The sequence below is a fragment of the Oncorhynchus mykiss genome, chromosome 6 (assembly GCF_013265735.2).
Source record: "Oncorhynchus mykiss isolate Arlee chromosome 6, USDA_OmykA_1.1, whole genome shotgun sequence".
Classification (NCBI taxonomy): domain Eukaryota; kingdom Metazoa; phylum Chordata; class Actinopteri; order Salmoniformes; family Salmonidae; genus Oncorhynchus; species Oncorhynchus mykiss.
The window spans coordinates 53,180,106-53,206,666 of NC_048570.1; the positions used below are offsets into that span (position 1 = coordinate 53,180,106).

The following is a 26,561-nucleotide window of genomic DNA, read 5'->3' on the forward strand; positions in this document are numbered from 1 at the left end:
TTTCTCTTGTTCCAAAAATACTGATTCTTAGTTGATTCCCAGCAGATGTTTTCTTTATACTAAATGTGTTAAGTCACAGTATTTAACTAACTTTAAAGTACTTTATTTAGGAGAGAGTGGTCTGTGCGCAAGCAGCTCGATTATTTGATTGACAATTCTGGTTGCCTAGTGATGTACGTTACTGTCGCTTTTGAAGCGGGATTTGTCGTCATTTAAAAAGCAGCAGTGTACCCTTGCAGACAAACATGCCGTAGCCAAGGCACTTTCAAGGGTATATGACTGCGGTAGATTTAATTGCCTAGCCCTGGTGGTCATATACGAAATGGGACCATTCTGCATTGTGAATTGAATTGAATTTTATAGCGGTTTAAACCTCACACCTCTAATTCAAATTATGTGCTTACAAGTGTTGGTGTCATATCCTAAGTGTTTCTTGGGATCGGTTGATGTAGGGCTCTGCACAGAGTTGTGATTTGTCAATGTTTCTGCGCAGTCCAACTGCTGTGTAGCCATTGTCGATCAGTCCGACTGCGCTTCGTCCTCCTTTAGCTGTCGGAGAAGGACATGAGCATGTTGGAGGAGAGGATCAAACGCTCAGCGAAGAAAACCCTAGCCTCCACAGCCCCTACCCCCAAACAGGGGGAAGAGAAGGCTCTGCCCACTCACCCCAATGCCAGCCTCCCACAGAAGCCCTCCAACAGAGCGCAACCCCCTATAAAACTCAGGTATGCAACCTTCCCCTCAATTAATCTGTACCGAGAATACATTACTTGTATCTCGAGCTGTATTCTCTTCACCCACCTTTTCACTTATGTTTTCTACTACCTTATTTGACTGTGTTCCTTTGACATTGAAATATTTTCACAAAAAGATGAAAGCTTTGTGGGTTAATTTAAGTAATACTGGCACAAACGTGATTTCAAATGTTTCGCTTTTTTTGTCTGCCCTTATGTTTTTCTCCCCCTTCCAGTCAGATCCGTCTGAATGCTCTGGGCCAGTCCCAGCAGGCTGAGCCCTCCCATGTTTGCTCTGTTGGGGAGTTCCATCTGGACCTGGATCTGCTGGAGCAGCTGGAGAGTGACCAAACGTCTGTTGTGCTGCCTGATCTGGTTAAACACAAACTAGGGGACTTGCTAGACCCTGTTATCATCCCAGAGCCCAAGTAAGAGTTTACTACACACCCCTTTGTCAGTTAGCTGCCTGACCTGGTGCATCAAACAGTTACACTATATATACAAAAGTATGTGGACAGTATGTGACCTTTAAATGAGTGGATAAGGCTTTCAGCCTGTGTCCAACCTCACTAATGCTCCTGTGGCTGAATGTAAGCAAGTCCCAGCAGAAATGTTCCAACATCTAGTGGAAAGCCTTCCCAGAAGAGTGAAGGCTATTATAGCAGCAAAGAGGGGACCAACTCCATATTAATGCCCATGATTTTGGAATGAGATGTTAAATGAGCAGGTGTCTACATACTCTTGATAATGTAGTGTTGGTAATGTATCTCATAACCCAGGTCTGAGTTGACAAACGCTGCAACTCAGCAAGCAACTCTTGCCCAACTAAGTTACATACGCTCTCACCCATTCACCCACTACATGTCAGAGCCCAAGCACTGCACTACACTTGTCGTCCTGTGCCTCTGTGACGGTGTCCTTCCTCCACAGGCTTCGCCCAGTTCCCACCCACTTTGATGAGCTGCACGCAGGTCCCTCCTCCACCATCAACCTGGTTATCTCCCAGGTGGCCTCTGGTGATATTAACACTAGCATGAAGGCCCTTGCACAGGTACACACACACAATCGTTCTGCTACAAATCCAAAGGTTTAGTTTATTTGTGTACACGTATGTGCTATTGTGTGTGCGCGTGTGCCTGGATGCGGCTATACACACATGAATGCACCCACATGCTCACCCATATCTCTTCTTTCTCTCACCCTCACTTAGTTGTATTTCAATTACCTTCTCTCCTCTCCCCCTGTAGATAGACGAGGTGCTTCGTCAGGAAAGCATTGCGGAGGTGATGGTTGGTCACACAGATCAGTTCCTCATCGCTACCTCCCTCCAGCTCCGTCTGGCCCACAGCACACACATGGCTGACACACGCCTTCCCAGGGAGGACATCTTCAAACTTTACAGCTGTGCTATTGGAAACATGCTTACAGTGAGTATGGGACGAAATGTGTGTGTGTTAGGGCTGTCATAAAATAAATAAATGAATTCTGTTAATAGCATGATTTGCTGTAATTGAGAAATTTTAAATTGAGATTGTTCATATTTGGCCCTAATTGAAGCCGTTTCAATGAACCTTTCTGCCGTTCCGCTAGCGACCCACCTCGACAACATCTGGTGAAATTGCAGAGCACCAAATTCAAATTACAGAAATATAAATATTTAACATTCATGAAAATACAGGTGTCATACATCAGAAAAAAAGCTTAACTTTTTGTTAATCCAGCCTCTGTCAGATTTCAAAAGGGCTTTACTGCAAAAGCACACCGTGCGATTATCTGAGTACAGCGCCCCACATATTTCAACCAGGCAGGTGCGCCACGAAAGTCAGAAATAGCGATAAAATAAAATGACTTACCTTTTGAAGATCTTCTGTTGGCACTCCAAAAGGTCACAGCTACATTACAAATGGTCCTTTTGTTTGATAAAGTCCTTTATATCCCGAAAAACTCAGTTTAGCTGGCGCACTTCATTCAACAATCCACCGGTTTCCCTCCAAAATGAATCGCAAACGTTACCAATAAACTTCTCCAAACAAGTCAAACAACGTTTATAATCAAACCTTAGGTACCCTAATATGTAAATAAATGGTACCATGTAACACGGAGAATCGTTGTCTTTCACGACAGATTATATGCATATCCTAGCTTCTGGGCCTGAGAAACAGGCAGTTTACTTTGGGCATCCTTTTCAACCAGATGTCAAAATACTGCCCCCTAGCCCAAAGGGGTTAAACAAATATTTTATTGAGTTGTAGGTACAATATACTTTTGTGTATATATAGCGTATGTGGAAACCTCTTCAAATGGGTGGATTTGGCTATTTCAGCCACACTTGTTGGTATATAATAGCATGGCTGTGTGCGCTATCTCCATAGTTGAACTTTGGCAGTAGAATGGCTTTACTGAAGCGCTCAGTGACTCAAGATGGCATCGCCATTAGATGCCACCATTCCATCAAGTCAGTTCATAAAATTTCTGCCCTGCTAGAGAGGAACCAGTCAATTAAGTGCTGTTATTGTGAAGTGGAAACGTCTAGGAGCAACAACTGCTCATCCGCAAAGTGGTAGGCCACACAAGCTCACAGAACGGGACTGCCATGTGCTGAAGAGCGTAGGGCATAAAATCTGTCCTCAGTTGCAACACTCAGTACAGAAACCGCCGCTGGAAGCAACGTCTGCACAAGAACTGTTCGTCGACAGCTGCATACAAGCCTATGATCACCATGGGCAATGACAAGCGTCGGCTGGAGTGTTGTAAAGCTTACTTGGACTGTGGAGCAGTGGAAACGCGTTCTCTGGAGTGATGAATCACGCTTCACCATCTGGCAATCCCAATGGATGACTCTGGGTTTGGCGGATGCCGTGACAACGCTACCTGCCCGACTGCATCGTACCAAATATAAAGTTTGGTGGACAAATAATTGTCTGGGGCTATTTTTACATGGTTCGGGCTAGGCCCTTTAATTCCAGTGAAGTGAAATCCTAATGTTACAGCATACAATGACATTCTAGATTCTGTGCTTCCAACTTTGTGGCAACAGTTTGGGGAAGGCCCTTCCCTGTTTCAGCATGAAAATGCACAAAGTGAGGGCCATATAGAAATGGTTTGTCAGGGCCTCCCGAGTGGTGCAGCGGTCTTAGGCAGTGCTTGAGGCATCACTACACATCCAGGTACGATCATGGGCTGTGGCGCAGCCGGCTGCGACTGGGAGACCCATGAGGCAGCGCACAATTTGGCTCACCATCGTCCGGGTTAGGGGAGGGTTTGTCTGGCATCGTGCTCTAGCGACTCCTGTGGCGGGCCGGGCACTTGCCAGTTTTACTGCGTTTCCTCTGACACATTGATGCGTCTGGCTCCCGGGTTAAGCGAGCTGTCTCAAGAAGCAGTGCTGCTTGGCAGGGTCTTGTTTCGGACGATGCGTGGCTCTCGACCTTCACTTCTGTATGGGAGTTGCAGCAATGGGACAAGAATATAACTACCAATTTGGATGTCACGAAAACAGTAAAATAATTGTCACTCAGTGTGGGATAACTTGACTGACCTGCAGAGCCCTAACCTCAACCCCATCGAACAGCTTTGGAGTGACTTACAATGCTGACTGCGAGCCAGGTCTAATCGCCCAACTTCAGTCCCCGACCTCAATAAAGCTCTCGTGGCTGAATGGAAGCAAGGTCAGTCAGTCAGCAATGTTCTAACATCTAGTGGAAAGCCTTCCCAGAAGAGTGGCGGCTGTTATAGCTGCAAAGAGGGGACCAACTCCAAATGAATGTCCATGCTTTTGGAATGAGATGTTCGAGCAGGTGTCCACATATCTTTGGTAATGTATTTTTATTATAGGTGAAGAAAACAAAATAAACTGTATTCTAAGACATCTCAGCCAGGTCTGATAGAAAATGTAATACAGCTATTATAGGTTATCCATTTTCTTCAACTTGTACTAATTAGAAGCTGCTACTGTCCTCCAATTGGAATCATTTGCCTAAAAGGTTGGAGTTAGAGGAGGCCTCTCCGTCTCGTTACGTGGTAGGGGAGCTCTGATTTTGCATTTTGGGGGGATTAGGGATTTACTGAAGCCTTGCATCACTACAAGGGTCCTGGCTGCTCCCATTTATCCAGCCTTCACACGTCCACATCAGTTAGGCACACCCCATGTTTGCTTGCTATCCTGCAGTGCATTGTTGACCTAAGATAACTGAAGAGCACACTGAGTTGGAGCACTAATACCATTTATTTAATGTACTGCTTTGACTGCGTAGTGTTGTGCACTGCAAAAGCTGCAATTACTTACTGGATTTTTGTTTTAGATACCGTCTCTCACAGTTGAAGTGTACCTATGATAAAAAATTGCAGGCCTCTACACGCTTTGTAAGTAGGAAACACTGCCGATTTTGCAGGTTATCAAATACTTGTTCCCCCCACTATAGATGGCTAGATCAATTATATTATGAAGGCTATACAACCTGTCTGTAATGGATATTGCTATTGCACAAGCAGGACCTTCCCTTCACATTGCATTGGAACAAAAACAGCCAGTGTTTTATGTGGTGTCGGCTAATCTTTAGTTGCTGCCATATTAGTTGCTACATACCTAGTCGGCTTGTGTGTTTCATTCAAGTTGCGAGAGCCATAGGTAGGGAAACATTTATTCTGACAAGCAATCAGGGGAAGTGATTCTTAATGAAATCATGAGAACTTAAAAGCTGTTTTGGATTTTGTTAGTGGGGGGTCAGTTTTCCATTGCCGACTTATTTATTTACTCCAATTGTGCGAGTGGCATTGTTTTACAAATTCAGTTAGAACTGGAGTTTCAAGCATGGTTTAGACTTAGATATTGTAGTTAAGTGAGCAGTAGTTATGTAAAAAAAAAAAAAATGTTTATAAAATAAAAACCGCAGCCAGTGTTTCTCAATACATTTTTATTAAACTGTAACATAGTTGTAGCCATTTAATTAAATAATTTCCCATTCCTGTTTTTATTTTTTTGTTCATATTTAAGATTCTGTCTGTTTTAGATCTTTCATATAGACTTATGTGATAGAGATTGTAGTTGAATAAATTGGGCTTTGTTCAGCCACACATGAATACACTGCATTTTAAGGTGATTGAGAGTAAGACAAAAACAACATATTTGCACATTATTTCCGTCAGGGTCTACTTATAATAATAGTGTACATTATACCATCTCTCCCTAGTTGTTTGGTGTGGCGCGGCTGGCAAGGGAAGCCTCCATGGGGGTGCTTAAGGACCTTGTCCAGGGTCTGGTGACAGTTCTGCTGGACCCCCGGATAGAGGAGAGCCAGGAGGGACAGCAGCTCATCCGCTCTGTTAACATGCTGCTGAGACGACTCTTCGAGACCTCAGACCAGACCAACATACTCAGGTGTGTGTCGGGAGGAGAATTCTACTGGTTTTGAAATTAAAATAGTGAAACATTAAATGTTTCCTTTTTTTAGATAACTATACTAAATATATTAACGTCACCAAATAACTGATTAAAACACTGTTTTGCAGTGAAGCTCTACAGTAGCCTCAACAGCACCCTCTAGGGTAGCACCATGGTGTAGCCGCAGGACAACTTGTGTCTGTCCTCTGGGTACATTGACTTCAATACAAAACCTAGGCGGCTCATGGTTCTCACCCCCTTCCATCGACTTAGTGATTTTATAATGACTTCCGGGAAAAACTTAAGACAAGCAGCAGAACTTATCTAATGCAGCTAATTTGTCCGACTCAACAACCTGACTCATAAATTATATTTGTTAGCTATCAAACACTGCAACTTCCAGGTCAAGATAAGCTTCTGGTTTTATTAATTTATTGTTACCAGGGCCGGCCGGTGTAACTGCTTGCTGTACACTACTGCATGATTGTACACATGGATTGGATTGTGGGTTTACTAACGCGGTTTAAATCTAGTTTGTTGACTAAGATTAATATGGTGACAATGTAGGCTGGTTAGCCACTATGGTATGAAGGCTTGGCTTGGATAGGTTTTTGCGCCTGCTCACAGGCTGTTGTGTTGTGCACTGAAGACCAAGGGAGAAGGTGAGAAGAGGAAAGCGCATAGATGCAAGACGTAAAGTGATGCTGTATTTGGCTGCTATGGAAGTGAACTGTGTGTGCGGGTGATCACAGGTGTATTCATTCCGCCGATTCAGTTGCTAAACGGAAGGAAACAAAAACGTGGTGGGACCGACCTGAATTTGTCCAATAGAACGTGTATTTGCAACTGTTGGGAATAATGATTACACCTCAGATCAGCTAGATGCAGGCTTGTGTGCAAGGCGGTATTGCATGTGTCACTGTCAGTCACCTTAACTACTTACATTTCTCTCGACCTGTGCACCTACGTTATAACACATCCAATGTGCTGTAATAGAAATAAGGCCATGCCCCCCCCCCCCCCCCCCTGTGTGGTTTACTGCACACTGGATAAAACGGACCTGTAACAATCAAATTGTATTAGTGTATTCACTTGTAGGATGCAGAATTGAAGAAGACGTATCAGATGGTATTCTGGCAGTTACTGTTATGTTTATTAATGTGCTGTCACCTCTTTCTCTCCAGTGCTCTTCTGGTGCTACTGCAGGACAGCCTCCTGTCCTCTGCTGGCTCCCCCAAATTCTCTGAACTCATCATGAAGGTATGTGTGTTCCAATTTGTGAAAAACATACAGTTGAAGTCGGAAGTTTACATGCACCTTAGCCAAATACATTTAAACTCCGTTTTCACAATTCCTGACATTTAAGCCGAGTAAAAAGTCCCTGTCTTAGGTCAGTTAGGGTCACCACTTTGTTTTAAGAATGTGAAATATCAGAATAATCATAGAGAATGATTTATTTCAGCTTTTCTTTCATCACATTCCCAGTGGGTCAGAAGTTTACCTACACAATTAGTTTTTGGTAGCACTGCCTTTAAATTGTTTAACTTGGGTCAAACGTTTCGGGCGACCTTCCACAAGCTTCCCACAATAAGTTGCGTGAATTTTGGCCCATTCCTCCTGACAGAGCTGGTGTAACTGAGTCAGGTTTGTAGGCCTCCTTGCTCACACACGCTTTTTCAGTTCTGCCCACAAATGTTTTTTGATGACCACTCCAGTACCTTGACTTTGTTGTCCTTAAGCCATTTTGCCACAACTTTGGAAGTATGCTTGGGGTCATTGTCCATTTGGAAGACCCAATTGCGACCAAGCTTTAACTTCCTGACTGATGTCTTGATATTGCTTCAATATATCCACATAATTTTCCTACCTCATGAAGCCATCTATTTTGAACTGCAGCACCACAACATAATGCTGCCACCACTGTGCTTCACGGTTGGGATGGTGTTCTTCTGCTTGCAAGCCTCCCCCTTTTTCCTCCAAACATAATGCTGGTCATTATGGCCTAACAGTTCTATTTTTGTTTCATTAGGCCAGGGGACATTTCTTGAAAAAGTACGATCTTTAGCCCATGTGCAGTTAAAACCATGGCTTTTTTTATGGTGGTTTTGGAGCAGTGGCTTCTTCCTTGCTGAGCGGCCTTTCAGGTTATTTGGATATACACTGCTCAAAAAAATAAAGGGAACACTAAAATAACACATCCTAGATCTGAATGAATTAAATATTATTCTTAAATACTTTTTTCTTTACATAGTTGATTGTGCTGACAACAAAATCACACAAAAATCATCAATGGAAATCAAATTTATCAACCCATGAGGTCTGGATTTGGAGTCACACTCAAAATTAAAGTGGAATACCTCACTACAGGCTGATCCAACTTTGATGTAATGTCCTTAAAACAAGTCAAAATGAGGCTCAGTAGTGTGTGTGGCCTACACGTGCCTGTATGACCTCCCTACAACGCCTGGGCATGCTCCTGGTGAGGTGGGGGATGGTCTCCTGAGGGATCTCCTCCCAGACCTGGACTAAAGCATCTGCCAACTCCTGGACAGTCTGTGGCGCAAAGTGGCGTTGGTGGATGGAGCGAGACATGATGTCCCAGATGTGCTCAATTGGATTCAGGTCTGGTGAACGGGCGGGCCAGTCCATAGCCTCAATGCCTTCCTCTTGTAGGAACTGCTGACACACTCCAGCCACATGAGGTCTAGCATTGTCTTGCATTAGGCGGAACCCAGGGCCAACCGCACCAGCATATGGTCTCACAAGGGGTCTGAGGATCTCATCTCGGTACCTAATGGCAGTCAGGCTACCTCTGGCGAGCACATGGAGGCCCCCCAAAGAAATGCCACCCCACACCATGACTGACCCACCGCCAAACCGGTCATGCTGGAGGATGTTGCAGGCAGCAGAACGTTCTCCACGGCGTATCCAGACTGTCACGTGTGCTCAGTGTGAACCTGCTTTCATCTGTGAAGAGCACAGGGCGCCAGTGGGGAATTTACCAATCTTAGTGTTCTCTGGCAAATGAAAAACGTCCTGCACGGTGTTGGGCTGTAAGCACAACCCCCACCTGTGGACGTCGGGCCCTCATACCACCCTCATGGAGTCTGTTTCTGACCGTTTGAGCAGACACATGCACATTTGTGGCCTGCTGGAGGTAATTTTCCAGGGCTCTGGCAGTGCTCCTCCTGCTCCTCTTTGCACAAAGGCGGAGGTAGCGGTCCTGCTGCTGGGTTGTTGCCCTCCTACGGCCTCCTCCACGTCTCCTGATGTACTGGCCTGTCTCCTGGTAGCGCCTCCATGCTCAGGACACTACGCTGACAGACACAGCTAACCTTCTTGCCACAGCTCGCATTGATGTGCCATCCTGGATGAGCTGCACTACCTGAGCCACTTGTGTGGGTTGTAGACTCCGTCTCATGCTACCACTAGAGTGAAAGCACTGCTAGCATTCAAAAGTGACCAAAACATCAGCCAGGAAGCATAGGAGCTGAGAAGTGGTCTGTGGTCCCCACCTGCATAACCACTCCTTTATTGGGGGTGTCTTGCTAATTGCCTATAATTTCCACCTGTTGTCTATTCCATTTGCACAACAGCATGTGAAATTTATTGTCAATCAGTCTTGCTTCCTAAGTGGACAGTTTGATTTCACAGAAGTGTGATTGACTTGGAGTTACATTGTGTTGTTTAAGTGTTCCCTTTTATTTTTTTGAGCAGTGTAGATACTTTTGTACCTGTTTCCTCCAGCATCTTCACAAGGTCCTTTGCTGTTCTGGGATTGATTTGCACTTTAAGCACCAAAGTACATTCATCTCTAGGAGACAGAACGCATCTCCTTCCTGAGCGGTATGACGGCTGTGTGGTCCCATGGTGTTTATACTTGCGTACTATTGTTTGTACAGATGAACGTGGTACCTTCAGGCGTTTAGAAATTGCTCCCTCGGATGAACCAGACTTGTGGAGGTCTACAATTATTTTTGAGGTCTTGGCTGATTTCTTTTGGTTTTCCTATGATGTCAAGCAAAGAGGCACTGCGTTTGAAGGTAGGCCTTGAAATACACATCCAATTGACTCAAATGATGTCAATTAGCCTATTAGAAGCTTCTGAAGACGTGACAATTTTCTGGAATTTTCCAAGCTCTTTAAAGGCACAGTCAACTAAGTGTATGTAAACTTCTGACCCGCTGGAATTGTGATGAAATAAACAATTCTGTAAACAATTGTTGGAAAAGTTACTTGTGTCATGAACAAAGTAGATGTCCTAACTGACTTGCCAAAACTATACTTTAACAAGTCATTTGTGGAGTGGTTGAAATACGAGTTTTAATGACTCCAACGTAAGTGTATGTAATCTTCCAACTTCAACTGTACCTATTTGTCAACTTTATATTTCTTCCTTTTTCTCCACTGTCCTGTTTTATTTATTTACTTTTTTAGTTGTCATGTGGACTAGTTCATTAAAATGCCTTTCTTGCTCTTTCCCAACAATGTGGTAATCACATTTCAGTACTTTTATAAAAAATAGTCTGGTAGAACAAAAACACACAAGAAATAACAATACGAGCACAAAGTAAGCTAAATACAGGGTCAGTGCCAATACAATATTTTCAATGTGCAGGCATACTGGAGTGGTAGGGTAGATATGTATAGGTGTAAAGTGACTAGGCATCAGGGTATACACTGTACAAAACATTATGAACACCTGCTCTTTCCTTGACATCGACTGACAAAGTGAATCCAGGTGAAAGCTATGATCCCTTATTGATGTCACCTGTTAAATCCACTTCAATTATTGAAGATTAAGGGAAGGAGACAGGTTTAAGAAAGATTTTTAACCCTTGAGACAATTGAGCCATGGATTGTGTGTGTGCCATTCAGAGGGTGAATGGGCAAGACAAAATATTTAAGTACCTTTGAACGGGGTGTGGTAGTAGGTTCCAGGTGCACTGGTTTGTATTTATTATGCCAAGGTAGCAGCTACTCTTCCTGGGGTCCTACAATATTAAGGTAGTTACAATTTTTTTTTTAAACCTAATACTTTCATAACAGAATTCACAACACATTAAGTGTGCGCCCTCAGGCCCGTGCTCCACTACCACATATCTACAACACAAAATCGATATCTGTGGCGCAGCATCTCAGCGCAAGAGGCGTCACTACAGTCCCTGGTTCGAATCCAGGCTGTTTCACATCCGACCGTGATTGGGAGTCGCATATGGCAGCGCAGAATTGGCCCAGCGTCTTCTGGGGTAGGCCGTCATTGTAAATAAGAATTTGTTCTTAACTGACTTGCCTAGTTAAATAAAGGTTTGTATATTCACTAAGCAAAAAAAGAAACAGCTCTTTTTCAGGACCCTGTCTTTCAAAGATAATTCGTAAAAATCCAAAAAACTTCACAGATCTTAGTTGTAAAGGGTTTCCAATGCCTGTTCAATGAACCATAAACAATTAATGAACATGCACCTGTGGAACGGCCGTTAAGACACTAACAGCTTAGTCAGTAGGCAATTAAGGTCACAGTTATGAAAACTTAAGACACCAAAGAGGCCTTTCTACTGACTCTGGAAAAAACCCAAAAGAAAGATGCCCAGGATCTATCTTCGTGAACATGCCTTAGGCATGCTGCAAGGAGGCATGAGAACTGTGAAGGTGGCCAAGGCAATAAATTGCAATGTCTGTAGTGTGAGACGCCTAAGGCAGCGCTACAGGGAAACAGGATGGACAGCTGATCATCCTCGCAGTGGCAGACCACGTAACACCTGCACAGGATCGGTACATCCGAACATCACCCCTGCGGGACAGGTGCAGGATTGCAACAACTGCCCGAGTTACACCAGGAACACACAATCCCTCTATCAGTGCTCAGACTGTCCACAATAGGCTGGACTGAGGGCTTGTAGGCCTGTTGTAAAGGCAGGTCCTCACCAGACATCACCGGCAAAATCGCGTTTGGTCACAAACTCGCCGTCGCTGGACCAGACAGGACTGGCAAAAAGTGCTCTTCATTGACGAGTCACATTTTTATCTCACCGGGGTGGTCAGATTCGCGTTTATCGTCGAAGGAATGAGCGTTACACCAAGGCCTGTACTCTGGAGCGGGATTGATTTGGAGGTGAAGGGTCCGTCATAGTCTGGGGCATTGTGTCACGGCATCATCGGACTGAGCTTGTTGTCATTGCAGGCAATCTCAACGCTGTGCGTTACAGGGAAGACATCCTCCTCCCTCATGTGGTACCCTTCCTGCAGGCTCATCCTGACATGACCCTCCAGCATGACTCCACCAACCATACTGCTCGTTCTGTGTGTGATTTCCTTCAAGACAGGAATGTCCATGTTCTGCCATGGCCAGCGAAGAGCCCGGATCTCAATCCCATTGCGCCTGTCTGGGACCTGTTGGATCGGCTGGTGAGGGCTAGGGCCATCAGGAACTTGCCTTGGTGGAAGAGTGAGGTAACATCTCACAGCAAGAACTGGCAAATAGGGTTTAGTCCATGAGAAGGAGATACACTGCAGTACTTAGTACAGCTGGTGGCCACATCAGATACTGACTTACTTTTGATTTTGACCCCCCCCCCCCCCCTCCCCATTATTCAATTTCTGTTAGTCACATATCTGTGGATCTTGTTCAATCTTGTTATGGTCATACACATATTTACACATGTTAATTTTGTTGAAAAAACGCAGTTGACAGTGAGGATGTTTTTTTTTTTTTTTGCTGAGTTTATATATTTTTTGTGCGTATGCACTTATGTTTGTTGCTTCACAGTCCCCGCTTTTCCATAAGGTTTATTTTTTACATCTGTTTCTACTGCTTGCATCAGTTATCTGATGTGGAATAGAGTTTCATGTAGTCATGGCTCTGTCGTACTGTGTACCTCCCATAGTCTGTTCTGGACTTGGACTGTGAAAAGAGCTCTGGTGGCATGTCTTGTGGACTCTGCATGGGTGTCTGAGCTGTGTGCTAGTCATTTAAACACACAGCTCGGTGCTTTTTAAGTGTTTCAATACCTCTCACAAATAGACTTGATCACTAGTTATATCTCTCCACTTTTAGCCAGGAGAGATTGACATGCATATTATTGATAGCTTTCTGTGTACATCCAAGGGCCAGCTCTGCTATCCTGTACTAAGCCAATTGCAATTTTCCTAAGCCTCTCTTTGTGGCACCTGACCACATAACTGAACAGTAGTCAAGGTGCCACAAAACTAGGGCCTGTAGGACCTGCCTTGTTGTTAGTACTGTTAAGGTAGAGCAGCAGTTTATTATGGACAGACTTTTCGCCATCTTAGTTACTGTTGTATCAATGTTTTGACCATGACCGTTTACAATCCAGGGTTACTCCAAGCAAGCAGTTTATTCACCTCAACGTGCTCATTTTCCACATTATTCATTACAAGATTTAGTTTAAGTGTAGGGTTTTGTGAATGATTTGTCCCAAATACAATGCCTTTTAGTTTTGGAAATATTTAGGACTAACTTATTCCTTGCCACACATTCTGAAACTAGGTGCAGATCTATGTAGTGTTGCAGTCATTTCAGTTGCTGTAGTAGCTGACTCGTATAGTGTTGAGTCATCTGCATACATGGTCACAATGGCTTTACTCAAAGCCAGTGGCATGTCGTTAATAAAGATTGAAAAAAGTAATCTTCCTGGATTGTTGGAGAGGCTTATTAAAGAACACCCTCTGTTTAATCGTCAATATAACAGGCTGACTACACCGCTCGTGTCGCGTGCGCGAGCGTTGCAAAAATAAATTGAGTAATCTATTCAATTATTGCACCCACACTGCTCGCGCGTGCCAACGAGCGTCTGCGTTGCCACGGGCTAAAATAGTCAGTTCTATTTGTGACTCAGATCGCGCTGCAAGTCCAGCCTCTCCCATCTCCTCATTGGTTTAAAGAAGTAGATACCCACGGGCCATCTCCTCATTGGTTATACCCACGTTGGTGACTGAAATACAAACGAGGTCAGTGGCGGTAATGCACCTAATTTATGAAAGTTGCCAATCGCAATATAAAGTCTGGAGAAAAAAGGCCTGGAAGGAGGAGAGATGACTAGAAACTATTTGGTTGACCTTTTTGTGTGGATTAATTGGTGAAGTGGAGGACCTTGTGCATTTCAGGTAAAATAACAACTCGTTGTTTATATCCCAGGACAAATTAGCTAGTGCTAGCAAGTGCAAACTAGCTAACTAAATTGCCATAAATGTTTAATGCTTTTTGACCTGTCCCCAAATTAATGTAATTGGGTGTTTGTTTTGATATTTTAACCTGCGTGTCGTGATCGCGTTTGGTGTGGGGGGACAAAATAAATGTATGCACGATGGCGCGCACGCACGCGCGCGCAGCCGGTTTGGGTTCGTAAAGCCAACACAAGTTTTTCCAGCAGCAGACGATTCTGGATAATGTCAAAAGCTGCACTGAAGTCTAACAAAACAGCCCCCACAATATTTTTATTAATTTCTCTCAACCAATCAGTCATTTGTGTAAGTGCTCTGCTTGTTGATTGTCCATCCCAATAAGCGCGATGAAAGTCTGTCAATTTGTTTACTGTAAAATAGCATTGTATCTGGTCAAACACATTTTTTCCCATAACTTTACCAAGGGTTAGTAACAATCTGATTGGTCGGCTATTTGAGCCAGTAAAGGGGATTTACTATTAGGTAGCGTAGTAACTTGTGCTTCCCTCCAGGCTTGAGGGGGCACTTTCTAGTTGGCTTAAATTGAAGATATGGCAAATAGGAGTGGCAATTTTTTTCCTCAGTAATTTTCCATCCAAGTTGTCAACCTGGTGGCTTGTCATTGTTGATAGACAATCATTTCTTCACCTCTATCACACTCACTTTATGGAATTCGAAATTACGGTTCTTGTCTTTTCATAATTTGGTCTGATATACTTGAATGTGTAATGTCAGCGTTTGTTGCTGCCATGCAGAATTTTGCTAATCTTGCCAATGAAAAAAAAATAATAATAATAGTTTACAATATCAGTCTGTTTTGTAATGAAGGAGCCTTCTGATTTAATGGAGCTGAGTTTGCCTTTTTTCCCAAAATGTAAGTTCTTTGTTTCATATGGTAGTTTATTATTTATATAAAGTTTAATCACGAGTTCTCCATTTTCAGTATGTTTGCTAATGGGATGTGCAGCCAGACTTATTTACCGTTCCTTTTGCCTCATCCCTCTCAACCATAACATTTTTAAATCCCCATGGACTTAAGTTTTTAGTCATTTTCTTAATGGGTGCATTCTTATTAGTAACTTTTTTGCTAGGTATTGTCTAAGTGAGTTTCAGTGATGGTCAGAATATCAATGTCATCTATTACTAGCAAGTTATTGATTTCATGAACCTTGTTTCTTAAGCTATATGTGTTCACGTGGGCTATTTTGAGAACTTTTCATGGATGCTTGCTTGTTTTCATTGCTTTACTGGGAAGCTTAGCAGAAGTAGATATTCTCATGTTATTTATGTTAGTGGAAGGTGACTTGCCCTTCCTACTAGGGCACATGATTGTAGACGCATGATTGCTCCATACAATAGCTGTAGGATCAGCAGAGGCATTTAGGGAAGTTAGAGGGACATAAATTAGGTTACTTACATCGTCTACCAATGCCCCTGGTATAATACATTTGCTAAATCATTGATGACTCAGCGACACAATGGTAGGGATTAATGCAGCCTTAATGCTGTGAAAGGATCCAGGAACCAAAATGATTTGGGTGGATCCCATCCTTCCAAAATGTATTGAAATTGTCAGCAAAAGTTGCACCCATTTGAGCTGCAATTGTCACAGCCAATTGTGAAGAGAATCCTGCTAAAGCGTTCAATTCCACGATATAGGACAATCAGCTCTCAGGTTTGAGTGTTAAGAATTGCAATGCAGCTGGGTTTTATCACGCTTAACGATTTCCATGTATCAAGAATGGTCCACCCACCCAAAAGACGTCCAGCCAACTTAACTGTGGGAAGCTTTGTCGTCAACATGGGTCAGCATCCCTGTGGAATGCTTTCGACCCCTTGCAGAGTCCATGCCATGACAAATTGAGGCTTTTCTGAGGACAAAAGGGAGGGGTTGCGCAAAGCTAAATTCAATATTCGGAAGGTGTTCTTAATGTTTTTTATACTCAGTGTATGTTCGAGTAGCAGCAGCATAGATTGTGTGTAAGCAAATTACGTGTTTTCTTTTGCTATTTAGCAGTCTTATGACTTGGGTATAGAAGCTGTTCAGGGGTCTGTTGGCGACTTGATTCTCCAGTACCGCTTGCTGTGCGGAAGTTGGGAGAACAGGCTGGCTGGAGTTTTTAACAATTTTCTGGGCCTTTCTTTCACACTGCCTGAGAGGTCCTGAATGGCAGGGAGCTCAGTCTCAGTGATGTGCTTGGGTGTCTGCACCACCAAGTACATCACTGAGTTCGAGCTCCATGCCATCAAGGACCTGTATATGATTTTGTGTATGTAATCTAAACCCCTCTCTCTCTCTCTGTGTGTGTGTAGTGTCTATGGCGTATGATCAAGTTCCTACCAGACACCATAAGCAGTCTTACTCTGGACAAGATCCTGCTGGATGTGCACAACTTCATGAAGCTCTTCCCCAAAGACCGCCTGCGGAAGCTCAAGACTGACATGCCCCACCGCACGCTCCAAACTCTGCTACACACACTCTGCCGCCTGGCAGGGCCCACGGTTGGCACACACACTATTAGATTCCCCTTTGCATCCTCATACTTTTGTGTTTATATAGTGTATGTGGGTTCGTCTATTTCAGCCACACCTGTTGCTTAAAGGTGTATAAAATCTAGCGCACAGCCATGCAATCTCCATAGACAACCATTGGCAGCAGAATGGCCTTACTGAAGAGCTCAGTGACTTTCAATGTGGCACGGTCATAGAATGCCACCTTTCCAACAAATCAGTTCATCAAATTTCTGCCCAGCTAGAGCTGCCCTGGTCAACTAAGTGCTGCTGTTGTGAAGTGGAAACGTCTAGGTGCAACAACGGCTCAACCGCAAAGTGGCGGTCCACTCAAGCTCACAGAACAGGGACGCTGTAGTGGTAAAAATCGTCTGTCCTCGGTTGCAACACTCACTACAGAGTTCCAAACTCCCTCTGGGAAAAACGTCAGCATAAGAACTGTTTGTTGGGAGCTTCATGAAATGGGTTTCCATGGCCAAGTAGCCGCACACCGCCAAACGCCGGCTGGAGTGGTGTGAAGGTCACCACCACTGGTCTGTGGAACAGTGGAAACACATTCTCTGCCGTGATGAATCGTGCTTCACTATCTATCTGGCAGTCTGACAAACTAAAGTTTGATGGAGGAATAATGGTCTGGGGTTGTTTTTCATGGTTCGGGCTAGGCCCCTTAGTTCCAGTGAAGGGAAATCTTCACGCTACAGCACATTGACAGTCTAGACGAGTCTGTGCGTCCAACTTTGTGGCAACAGTTTGGGGAAGGCACTTTCCTGTTTCAGCATGAGAATGCCTCTGTGCACAAAGCAAGGTCCATACAGAAATGGTTTGTCAAGATCAGTGTCAGAATTTGACTTCCCAGAATAGTGGAGGCTGTTATAGCAGCAAAGGGGGGACCAACTCCATATTAAAGCCCATGATTTCAGAATGATATGTTCGAGCACATACTTTTGGACATGTACAGTAATTTGCTTATTTAAACACCATTGGATTCTCCTTTTGGATCCTCATAATTTGCTTATTTAAAATTTCTGTGCCTTACACCCTAACCGCAATTTAAAGTGTACATGTTATTCATTGCATGTACATTGCTTGCGCGTGTCAGCAACCACCTGTTGCAAAACACTGAAATATATCTTGGTGCTATTTGAGACACTCGGAGCACTGCAAGTCCCGCCTGTCCCATCTACTCATTGGTGTTCACGTGGATGCTTGGAAGATGAACGAGGAGATTAATCAAAGATGACTAACTAGGTTTCCCTTATGTGGCTTAATTGTTTGTAGAATTTTGACTCAGTCATACAAAAACAAAGGACCAAATGCATTTCAGGTAAAATAACACCACAGTGTTTCTCCCAGGACACAAACTAGCTAAATGTCCATTTGAATGTTTCATGCGTGTTTCCACCTGCCCCCAAATTAATATAATTGATTCACAGTTATTTTAACCTGTCATTATCGTAGATGGACAAAATAAACATAAACGTGATGGTGCACATGCAGACAGTTTACTCAGGTTGTTGGCCTTCGTGATTGCCCAATTATGTCATGATTACATGGGTGTTCATGGACTTGGCGCGATACCTTTACAAAAATTTGATTTCAACATTTATCCCAATAGTTTTGATGTTTGTTTGTGTTGAATGTTTGTCTTTTCCATGAACAGATCCTGGATCACCTGTCACTGATTGAGGACAAGACTGAGTCTGAATTGGAGGCTCATCTGAAGAGGGTTGTCAAGTCTCCCAAGACAAACACAGAGACTGCACACATGGTACACTCCTACACATCTAGTTTGTTCACGGGCTCTCTTTCCCTCATGACAGATGGTTTTACATTTCCATCAAGGACACTCTGAATGCTGCTTGTTCCTGAGTATATAGCCTCATATCTTCTATTTGTCGTCTCTTAAAAGGTTCCCAAATCAAAAGATGCAGAGGTGTTGGGGGAGATCTTCAAAAAGATCTCTTCCAAGGAGAACAGCAAAGAGGTGAGGTTCAGATTCCCATGTAATTACTGTCAGACAATCTAACCCAATGGCAAACTAGCCAAGAACGTTATCTACAAAATATAGGCCTTAGGTTAGGGGTGATTGGTTTGGCATCAGCCGTGTGTGTGTGTGAGAGCGGGACTTCCTACCCAGTTTTATTGGTCTGTGTTTTTCTATGCTCTGCCATAGTGTTTCCCTGACAGCATGACTCTCTTTAATTGTGTATGTAGGGTGTGTCTAAGCTGTGGGAGTTTAAGCAGAGACACCCTGAGGTGGACCTTGCCTCCCACCTGAAGAAGCTCCCACAGACATTTCAGACCTTTGTAGAGCATAGCCTGAACACACTCTGCACAGAGAGAGGAGACAAGGCCAGGACACCATACCCCACCACAGGTACACACAACAGAGAGGGTAGGCATAGAGGATATAGCCCCTCACCACAGGTCCACACACATGCTTCTCAACACAACCTGTTCTAACCTATTATTTATCCTCATTAGGTGTGGGTCTGGAGCCTACTCCTGGCAGAGACGAGCTCAGACCCTCAGTCTACCAGGAGCGACTCAAGATACTCCGACAGCTGCATGGCCTGGAGAACAACAACAAGGTACAGTATTTGCAAGAAGGGATGCAAATTCCGGTAAATTTTGCTGCTGACTAACCGACCCCCATTAACCTGTGAATTCTTTAGTGTAATATGGGGAGGGGGGGGGTTCTAAATTGCATATGGAATTATTTTAAGATGGTTGTACTATGGATCATTTAGCAATTTGAGTTTTGAATTGTAAGACCCCTTTAGGTATAAAAAAAAAACATTTGATGGAATATTGGTTTCAGCCTTTACTACTTAAAGCCCATAGAAATAATTTGAATAACACATTTGTAAATGGCCAAATATATTACTAATCAATTAAATAATAAGAAACAAGGTTTTGGAGTGTCTCTCCTAAATCTAGGATATATATATTTTTTAAACTCAGGAAATATATATTTTTACACATTTGACCCCCTTTTTTGGGTAGTCATACTTAATTTTTTATTTTTATTTTTTATTTTGTTTTTTACTGTTATCGGTTATGTTCATACTAGTCCCGTGACACTTGTAGGAGTTGTAGATCAAAACTGAGAACACCATGTTTGTGAGAATCTCCCCTTTCCAAATTGGTCATAAGTTTTCGCTCAAACCGTTCGGACGCGACAGAAGTTTTTGCAATAAGACTTTTGCAAGAATAATTTTTTGGGATGTTCCATGGTCTGACAAACACCGCTCTAGCTCGGTCATTTTTTTATTTTATTCAATCAACTCTAGTGGGTTAACAACCAAATAGTAAAATTACATGACCCTCAGAAAATACAAATGCGTGCGTACAAGGCACTGCCATTTTTCATTAAGAGCTGAAACTTGACAAAATCAATATCACAGTCAAGAAGCTATTATTGAACATTCAACTACTCAAATGAAATGGCCAATGTAAAACATTTTAAATTGCTCGCTTACAGTAGTAGGTTATCCCATAGAACTTTAGCCTATTGGCAAATTGTACATAATCAGCTTTTCCAACTGGAAAAAATATTGTAGCATAAAACAAATGAATGTAACGGGGGTTGAGTTGTTATTTTCAGTTGTCTGTCTGATACCCCACCGTATTGCCTTTGCACTGATATGCTGACTAGAGGGTGCCCCCCTGTGGTTCCATTTTAATTTTAACCATGCCAGATAAGCTACTCAGTTTATAAAACAGTGCAATTTGCTTGATATTACGAGTTGAGAAATAAATATAGTAACAATGGAACGGGATCCCACTTTTTAAATGATAACCATCAACTGTTTTCACACTAGATTGCATTTAGAAATGTTGCACAAGGACCAGGCTTAAAAGAATGCATTTTGCTCCACGCAGCTGAGGAGCTGCGAGCTCTCGCTGCCTACAGGTGATGTTCCAGTTAAATAATGCTCTGTATGCGGTGGGTGTTTGATAATTAGGATTTATAGCGAATTAACACTTATTTAATTTGACTACATTATTCAGTCACCTATCTGACAAACATGATCGATAACATGTATTCAGATGGTTTACAGTCAACAATTAACATCCCTATTTGCAAGCAACATCTGACCAATTGGTGACAGATTTTCATGTGAATAATCTATAATCCTTAAAGAAAATATCAGCATTTTCCCACCAAATGGATTTGTTGCAGATAAAAATCAGTGATGTTAGTGCACACAATGTACTTTTTTACTTAAGTTTTCAAGTACAGACTAAAAAATGTGAAGTTCAATGCATTTCCATCCCATTTTCAACTCTACCGATTGAAAAAAAAAAAATAAACGTTTAAATAAAAAATAAAAAATTGTTACAAACTGTTGCGTTAAATAGCACGTGCCTACTCTGGTCTTGGCACCTGTGTTCTACCCAACGGGTAGTGTGGGTGGGCTGTGCGGATTGGCTAGTCAACATGGGATTATGGATAAGAGTGAGAATTTTATTTGTCAAGCATCGATCATGTCACCAAAATAAGACCCTCGATTTATTAGAAAGCAGCATCAAGCTCATCACTGAACTTTCACCACCCTGTGAAATGTATTTAATCATCATTTATTTAATCCTTAGCTTAATTTTTAACTGCATGGTTTTCTGAGTCGTAGTGGGTGGACCATATCATCGTGTGACTCCAAATGTACCTCGATGTGGTTATTTTATCAATATTTGCACATAAAGGCATTTCCACTGCCATTTCCCGCATAATACATTTTACTGACACACAGACCCCACCATGACGAACAAATACAGTATTTTTTTAATATATTTTTTATACAAACTGCCTGTTTCCGCCCCATCTGTGATTTTATTAAAATTGTATGTACAATATCACTTCACTCACATGAACTGTGGATGGAAATGTGGTTACTAAAACATTTTCTGTTCTAGTAGTTTGTTGCTGTTATTGTAAATAGTGAGTGGATTTCTCTCCTATTCCCCCTCTCGTGTAGCCTCAGCAGAGGGAGGGTGAGGACGAGCGCGCCACTCTTCTCTCCAAGCCCCCCGTGGCCCCCTCTATGGATGTGCTCCAGAGCAAGATGTCCCAGATCCTCCACAACCGCCAATCACAAGACCAGCGCCGCCCACAGAGCCCCACCCGGCCCGCTGACTCTGGCTCCACAGGCAACCTAGCTGACCTCATGAAGAGACTACAGAAGATCAAGGGCAACCAACAATAAACTAGCCTGAGTGCCAGTCTGTTTCTGTTCTTGCCAACTCCTTATGAAATTGTCATGCCAAACATCACGTTTGGCTTGACAATGACAAAATAGTTCAATAAGGGTGCAATTGTGATGTCTGCTCTCTTAAGGGATGCTGGTGGAGTAAAGGACAAATGCACAAATGGAGTGTTTGAGAGGTGTATGCAATCCGTCATTGCCAATGAAGGTGAGGTGTGTGGTGAATGTTTGTATGGATTATGTTTTGTGTTTTATAAATAAAGTTTGACAAATATCTTGAATTGTTCTTCATGGTCAAGGCTGAAAAAGGTAGGGGTGAAGGTCCAACCGAGTGACCGTTTACATTTTTTACTCCTTGTAGCAAGAGATCTTACATTTTCAGCCGTATTTGACCACATTCTTATAGTTCTTTAAGCCCTATCAGTGGGCAATTCCAAAATAATTATGTGCGAAGGAATAATTATATGAATGTATACATTTTTGTTGTAAAAGGATCAACTTGGGCAATGGATAAATGATCAGCCTTTACGCAATAGTGGGGTTTGTGTATCAGGGTTTTGCTATACAGTAAGTACATTTTGGTGGTGTGCCCCTGCCCAGTAGTGATGGGAAGTTCGGCTTGTTTTACTGACTCGGATCTTTGACTCGTTCAGTCAAAAGAACAAGTCTTTAGGCTCATTTAATTAGAGTCCATAATGCGCAATGAACTGAACTTCAAATAATGTTCAAGCCTCTCGTTCACCAGAAGGGGCTTATTGGAGCAGCCGTTTGTGACACTTGTAAAGTGTGCTTTAAGACGTTTTGCTTGGCATGTAAATAAGGTCTAGTGGCTGCAACCGGACCAGATTGTACACTGAAAAATATAAATGCAACGTGAAGTGTTGGTTTCATGAGCTGAAATAAAAGATCCTAGAAATGTTCCATATGCACTAAAAGCTTATTTCTTAGATGTGGATAAATGTTTACATCCCAGTTAGTGAGCCATGATAATCCATCCACCTGACAGGAGTGGCATATCAATAAACTGATTAAACGGCATGATCCTTACAGATACACTTTGTGCTGGGCACAAAATTCCACTAAAATGTGCAGTTTTGTCACAACACAATGCCACATGTTCCAAATTGAGAGAACGTGCAATTGGCATACTGACTGCAGGAATGACAACCAGGGCCCTGTTTCAGAAAGCAGGTTTAGTGAAAACTCAGCTGGCTCAGAGTTGAAGGGAACTCTGTGTTTTTGGTTTCGCAAAACCAGTTCAGCTTAACTCTGAGTCGGTTACTATGGCAACATATTCCGTGAAGCTAACCTGCTCGCTGGCAGATTTTCAACTAACGCAGAGTTTCTATTCTTTAGCTATAGGCTGCAGACTGAAGGTGTCAGACATGGCGTGTCCTTTTCTTGAAGAGCCAGTTGATATTGAAGCACGAAATCACCGTCAGGAGAGAGTGATCAGACCCCGCTTGGATGTTTTATTCCCTAATTATCTGTTTAAGCGTTTCTGTTTTTCTGCACAATCGAGTCATTCATCTGAACAATATTCTCAGCCCTCATAACGTTCATATGACACATCGTGGACATGCTCTCAGTTCGGGAACAAATTAATTGTTGCACTTTTTTGGCCAGCGGGAGTTTATATAACATCGGTGACGCTAAGCATATTTCCAAGGCAACCGTCTGTTGGGCTGTCAGAAAAATGACTCTTCCACTGAAACATTTACTGTACATTTTTGTGGTGTTCCCAAGTCGGACAGACCCACAACAATTCCAGGTATCAGCCTAAGCAATAATTTATTTAGTATGAAGCTTTGAGACTTGAAGCACTAATCAGTTAATTGTATATATTTTAGGGTTTCCAGGTGTGATTGGCTGCATAGATGGCACTCATACTCCTGTCACAGCTCCTTCAGTAAATGGAGCATTAATGTGCAGGTAGGCCTAAATAGTAGCCTGTAGCATTCCAAATGAAAGATACTAAACAATACAGCTAATTACTGTTCTGCACTGAAGATCTGTGTGATGTGATGCAGTCCACATCAGCAACATGGAAGCAATGTGGCCTGGGTCTGCATGACTCGCAAGTTTTTCGTAAGTGTACAGAGAGCTAGATTTGCCTGTGGTGAGTTTAAATAGCTATCCTATTATAATCAGTTTTGTTTCCTGCTATTGCAACTCAAACTTTACACTGTATTATCATAGTTTGATGGTTACCTGCTCAGTGACCGGGTACCCCTGCCAACCCTATTTGCTGACCCCTGATCCTGAGCCCGGCCCGCAGCAACATAACTTGGCTCACTGCAGAACACAAGCCAGGGTAGCGATGACCATTGGGATGCTCAAAGCTCGGTTCCAGTGCCTTCGTAGGTTCGAGGTCACCCCAGAAAGGGCATGTGACATTGGTATGTGTGGTTCTCCACAACATTCCCACAATTGGAGAACAATGTTCTACTCAACCAGTGAATGATCCTGACCACCCCGCTGACGCACGAGATGGAAGAGCAGTCAGACTATGCTACCGTCATTTCTGATTGACCCATCACCTCCCCAGTGTAAAATAGACTGCCTTCCTTTTAGGAAGTTGTCCTCATTTCCTGCAAGTACACACATGCAGTACAGTAGTTCATATTTATGTTCAAAAAAGTAAAATCATCCACCTGTGGGCACCTCACCCACCTTTTTAACTGCTGTTCCAGCAGTTCTATTTTTATCTTTTGCATCTGCAGCCTTGTGGTCAATTTCTAAATATCATTTTTCTATTTATTTATCCAAGTACACCTTGTACAGCTGTTTCACATGGAACTATAGAAACACAGTGCCAGGTCTACTTAATTTCATCAAGTCATGGGCCGATGCTGAACAACATCCTACTGAGGTATGTTGTGCTGTGGAGGTGGGTGGACCCTCTTCCCGATTTGTAATTTCCAGCATTGCTCTGTTAGAAAAAGGTGCAAGTTTTATTATGGTACAACACTATCATCAACTGTTAATGTTATTTTTAAGGTGTAAACCTCAATAGGACTCGATCTTCCCTCTGTGCAGCTGACAAGGTGTCTTCATCCTCCTGTAATGAAAATTAACAATTTGTGTGTTCTACTCTAACCCATTATGAAAAATCTGGAGTATTAAGTGTACTTACAACTGCATGGAGGTCTGTTATGGCAGGTTCCACCAGACACCATCAGTAACTGGTAGATGAAGATTAGACAGATAAATGTATAACTTTACCCAGAAAGTGCCCCACCTAATTTGAATTTGGTTTTTACAAGTGTGGAGGCCTCATTTTTAAAAATATATAACTGAGTCACCTTCAAATAATGTCTGAAGGACAACCTAAGAATCTGAAAAAGTAACGGCAGTCAATTACAAAGAATTGTACCGCTACAAGAAAAATCAGTGCACTAAGTTGTGTCAAAGATGGATGGGTGGGCGTCACTGAGGTAACACTGGCAAAAGGATGAATGTACATATACAGTGGCTTGAGAAAGTATTCGCCCCCTTGGCATTTTAACCTATTTTGTTCCCTTACAACCTGGAATTAAAATTGATTTTTGGGGGGTTTATAATTTGATTTACACAACATGCCTACCACTTTGAAGATGCAAAATATATTTTATTGTGAAACAAACATGAAAGGCAAAGAACTTGAGCGTGCACATCTATTCACCTCCCCAAAGTCGATACTTTGTAGAGCCACCTTTTGCAGCAATTACAGCTGCAAGTCTCTTGGGGTATGTCTCTTTAAGCTTGGCACATCTAGCCACTGGGATTTTTGCCTATTCTTCAAGGTGAAACTGCTCCAGCTTCTTCAAGTTGGATGGGTTCCGCTGTTGTACAGCAATCTAAGTCATACCACATATTCTCAGTTGGATTAAGGTCTGGGCTTTGACAAGGCCATTCCAAGACATTTAAATGTTTCCTCTTAAACCACTCAAGTGTTGCTTTAGCAGTATGTTTAGGGTCATTGTCCTGCTGGAAGGCGAACCTCCGTCCCAGTCTAAAATCTCTGGAAGACAAACTGGTTTCCCTCAATTTTCCTGTATTTAGCGCCATCCTTCAATTCTGACCAGTTTCCCAGTCCCTGCAGATGAAAAACATCCCCACAGCATGATGCTGCCACCACCATGCTTCACTGTGGGGATGATGTTCTCGGAGTGTTGGGTTACGCCAGACACAGCGTTTTCCTTGATGGCCAAAATGCTCTATTTTAGTCTCATCTGACCAGAGTTCCTTATTCCATATGTTTGGGGAGTCTCCCACATGCCTTTTGGTAAATACAAAACGTGTTGGCTTATTTTTTCCTTGAAGCAATGGCCTTTTTCTGGCCACTCTTGCGCTTCTTCCAGAGATGCCTTCAGCAATAGGTCGCCCACTGTTTTGACTGAGGGCCATCTCTTCAGCCTCTGTGAGTGGTGGTGGTGGTGGTGGACCCCCCCCCCCCCCCTTCTGTTTTTCAGCCCTCAGCCTTTTTTCTATTGGCTATAATGGAGGTCAAATTTGATATCCAGTAAGCACACATTTCTAGACTCACACACTATTAAACACTGGCGG

The 26,561-nt window shown here is 42.9% G+C and overlaps 1 protein-coding gene across 3 annotated transcripts in view; it reads left to right on the forward strand.

The window, feature by feature from the left end:
- The window catches only part of LOC110526152 (cytoskeleton-associated protein 5), a 91,260-nt gene extending 68,966 nt beyond the window's left edge, over positions 1–22,294 (forward strand). For 2 of the 3 annotated variants that reach the window (XM_036980427.1, XM_036980428.1), the window contains 12 exons: positions 550–725; positions 971–1,162; positions 1,665–1,785; positions 1,982–2,161; positions 5,924–6,111; positions 7,299–7,374; positions 16,609–16,797; positions 18,467–18,574; positions 18,716–18,790; positions 19,021–19,201; positions 19,291–19,397; positions 21,786–22,294. In XM_036980427.1, coding sequence (XP_036836322.1) covers positions 550–725; positions 971–1,162; positions 1,665–1,785; positions 1,982–2,161; positions 5,924–6,111; positions 7,299–7,374; positions 16,609–16,797; positions 18,467–18,574; positions 18,716–18,790; positions 19,021–19,201; positions 19,291–19,397; positions 21,786–22,013 — 1,821 coding nt within the window. In that variant the 3' untranslated portion in view covers positions 22,014–22,294. The remainder of the gene's footprint in view (positions 1–549; positions 726–970; positions 1,163–1,664; positions 1,786–1,981; positions 2,162–5,923; positions 6,112–7,298; positions 7,375–16,608; positions 16,798–18,466; positions 18,575–18,715; positions 18,791–19,020; positions 19,202–19,290; positions 19,398–21,785) is intronic. The other variant, XM_036980429.1, reaches the window with a different exon arrangement.
- Positions 22,295–26,561: the final 4,267 nt, after the last annotated feature.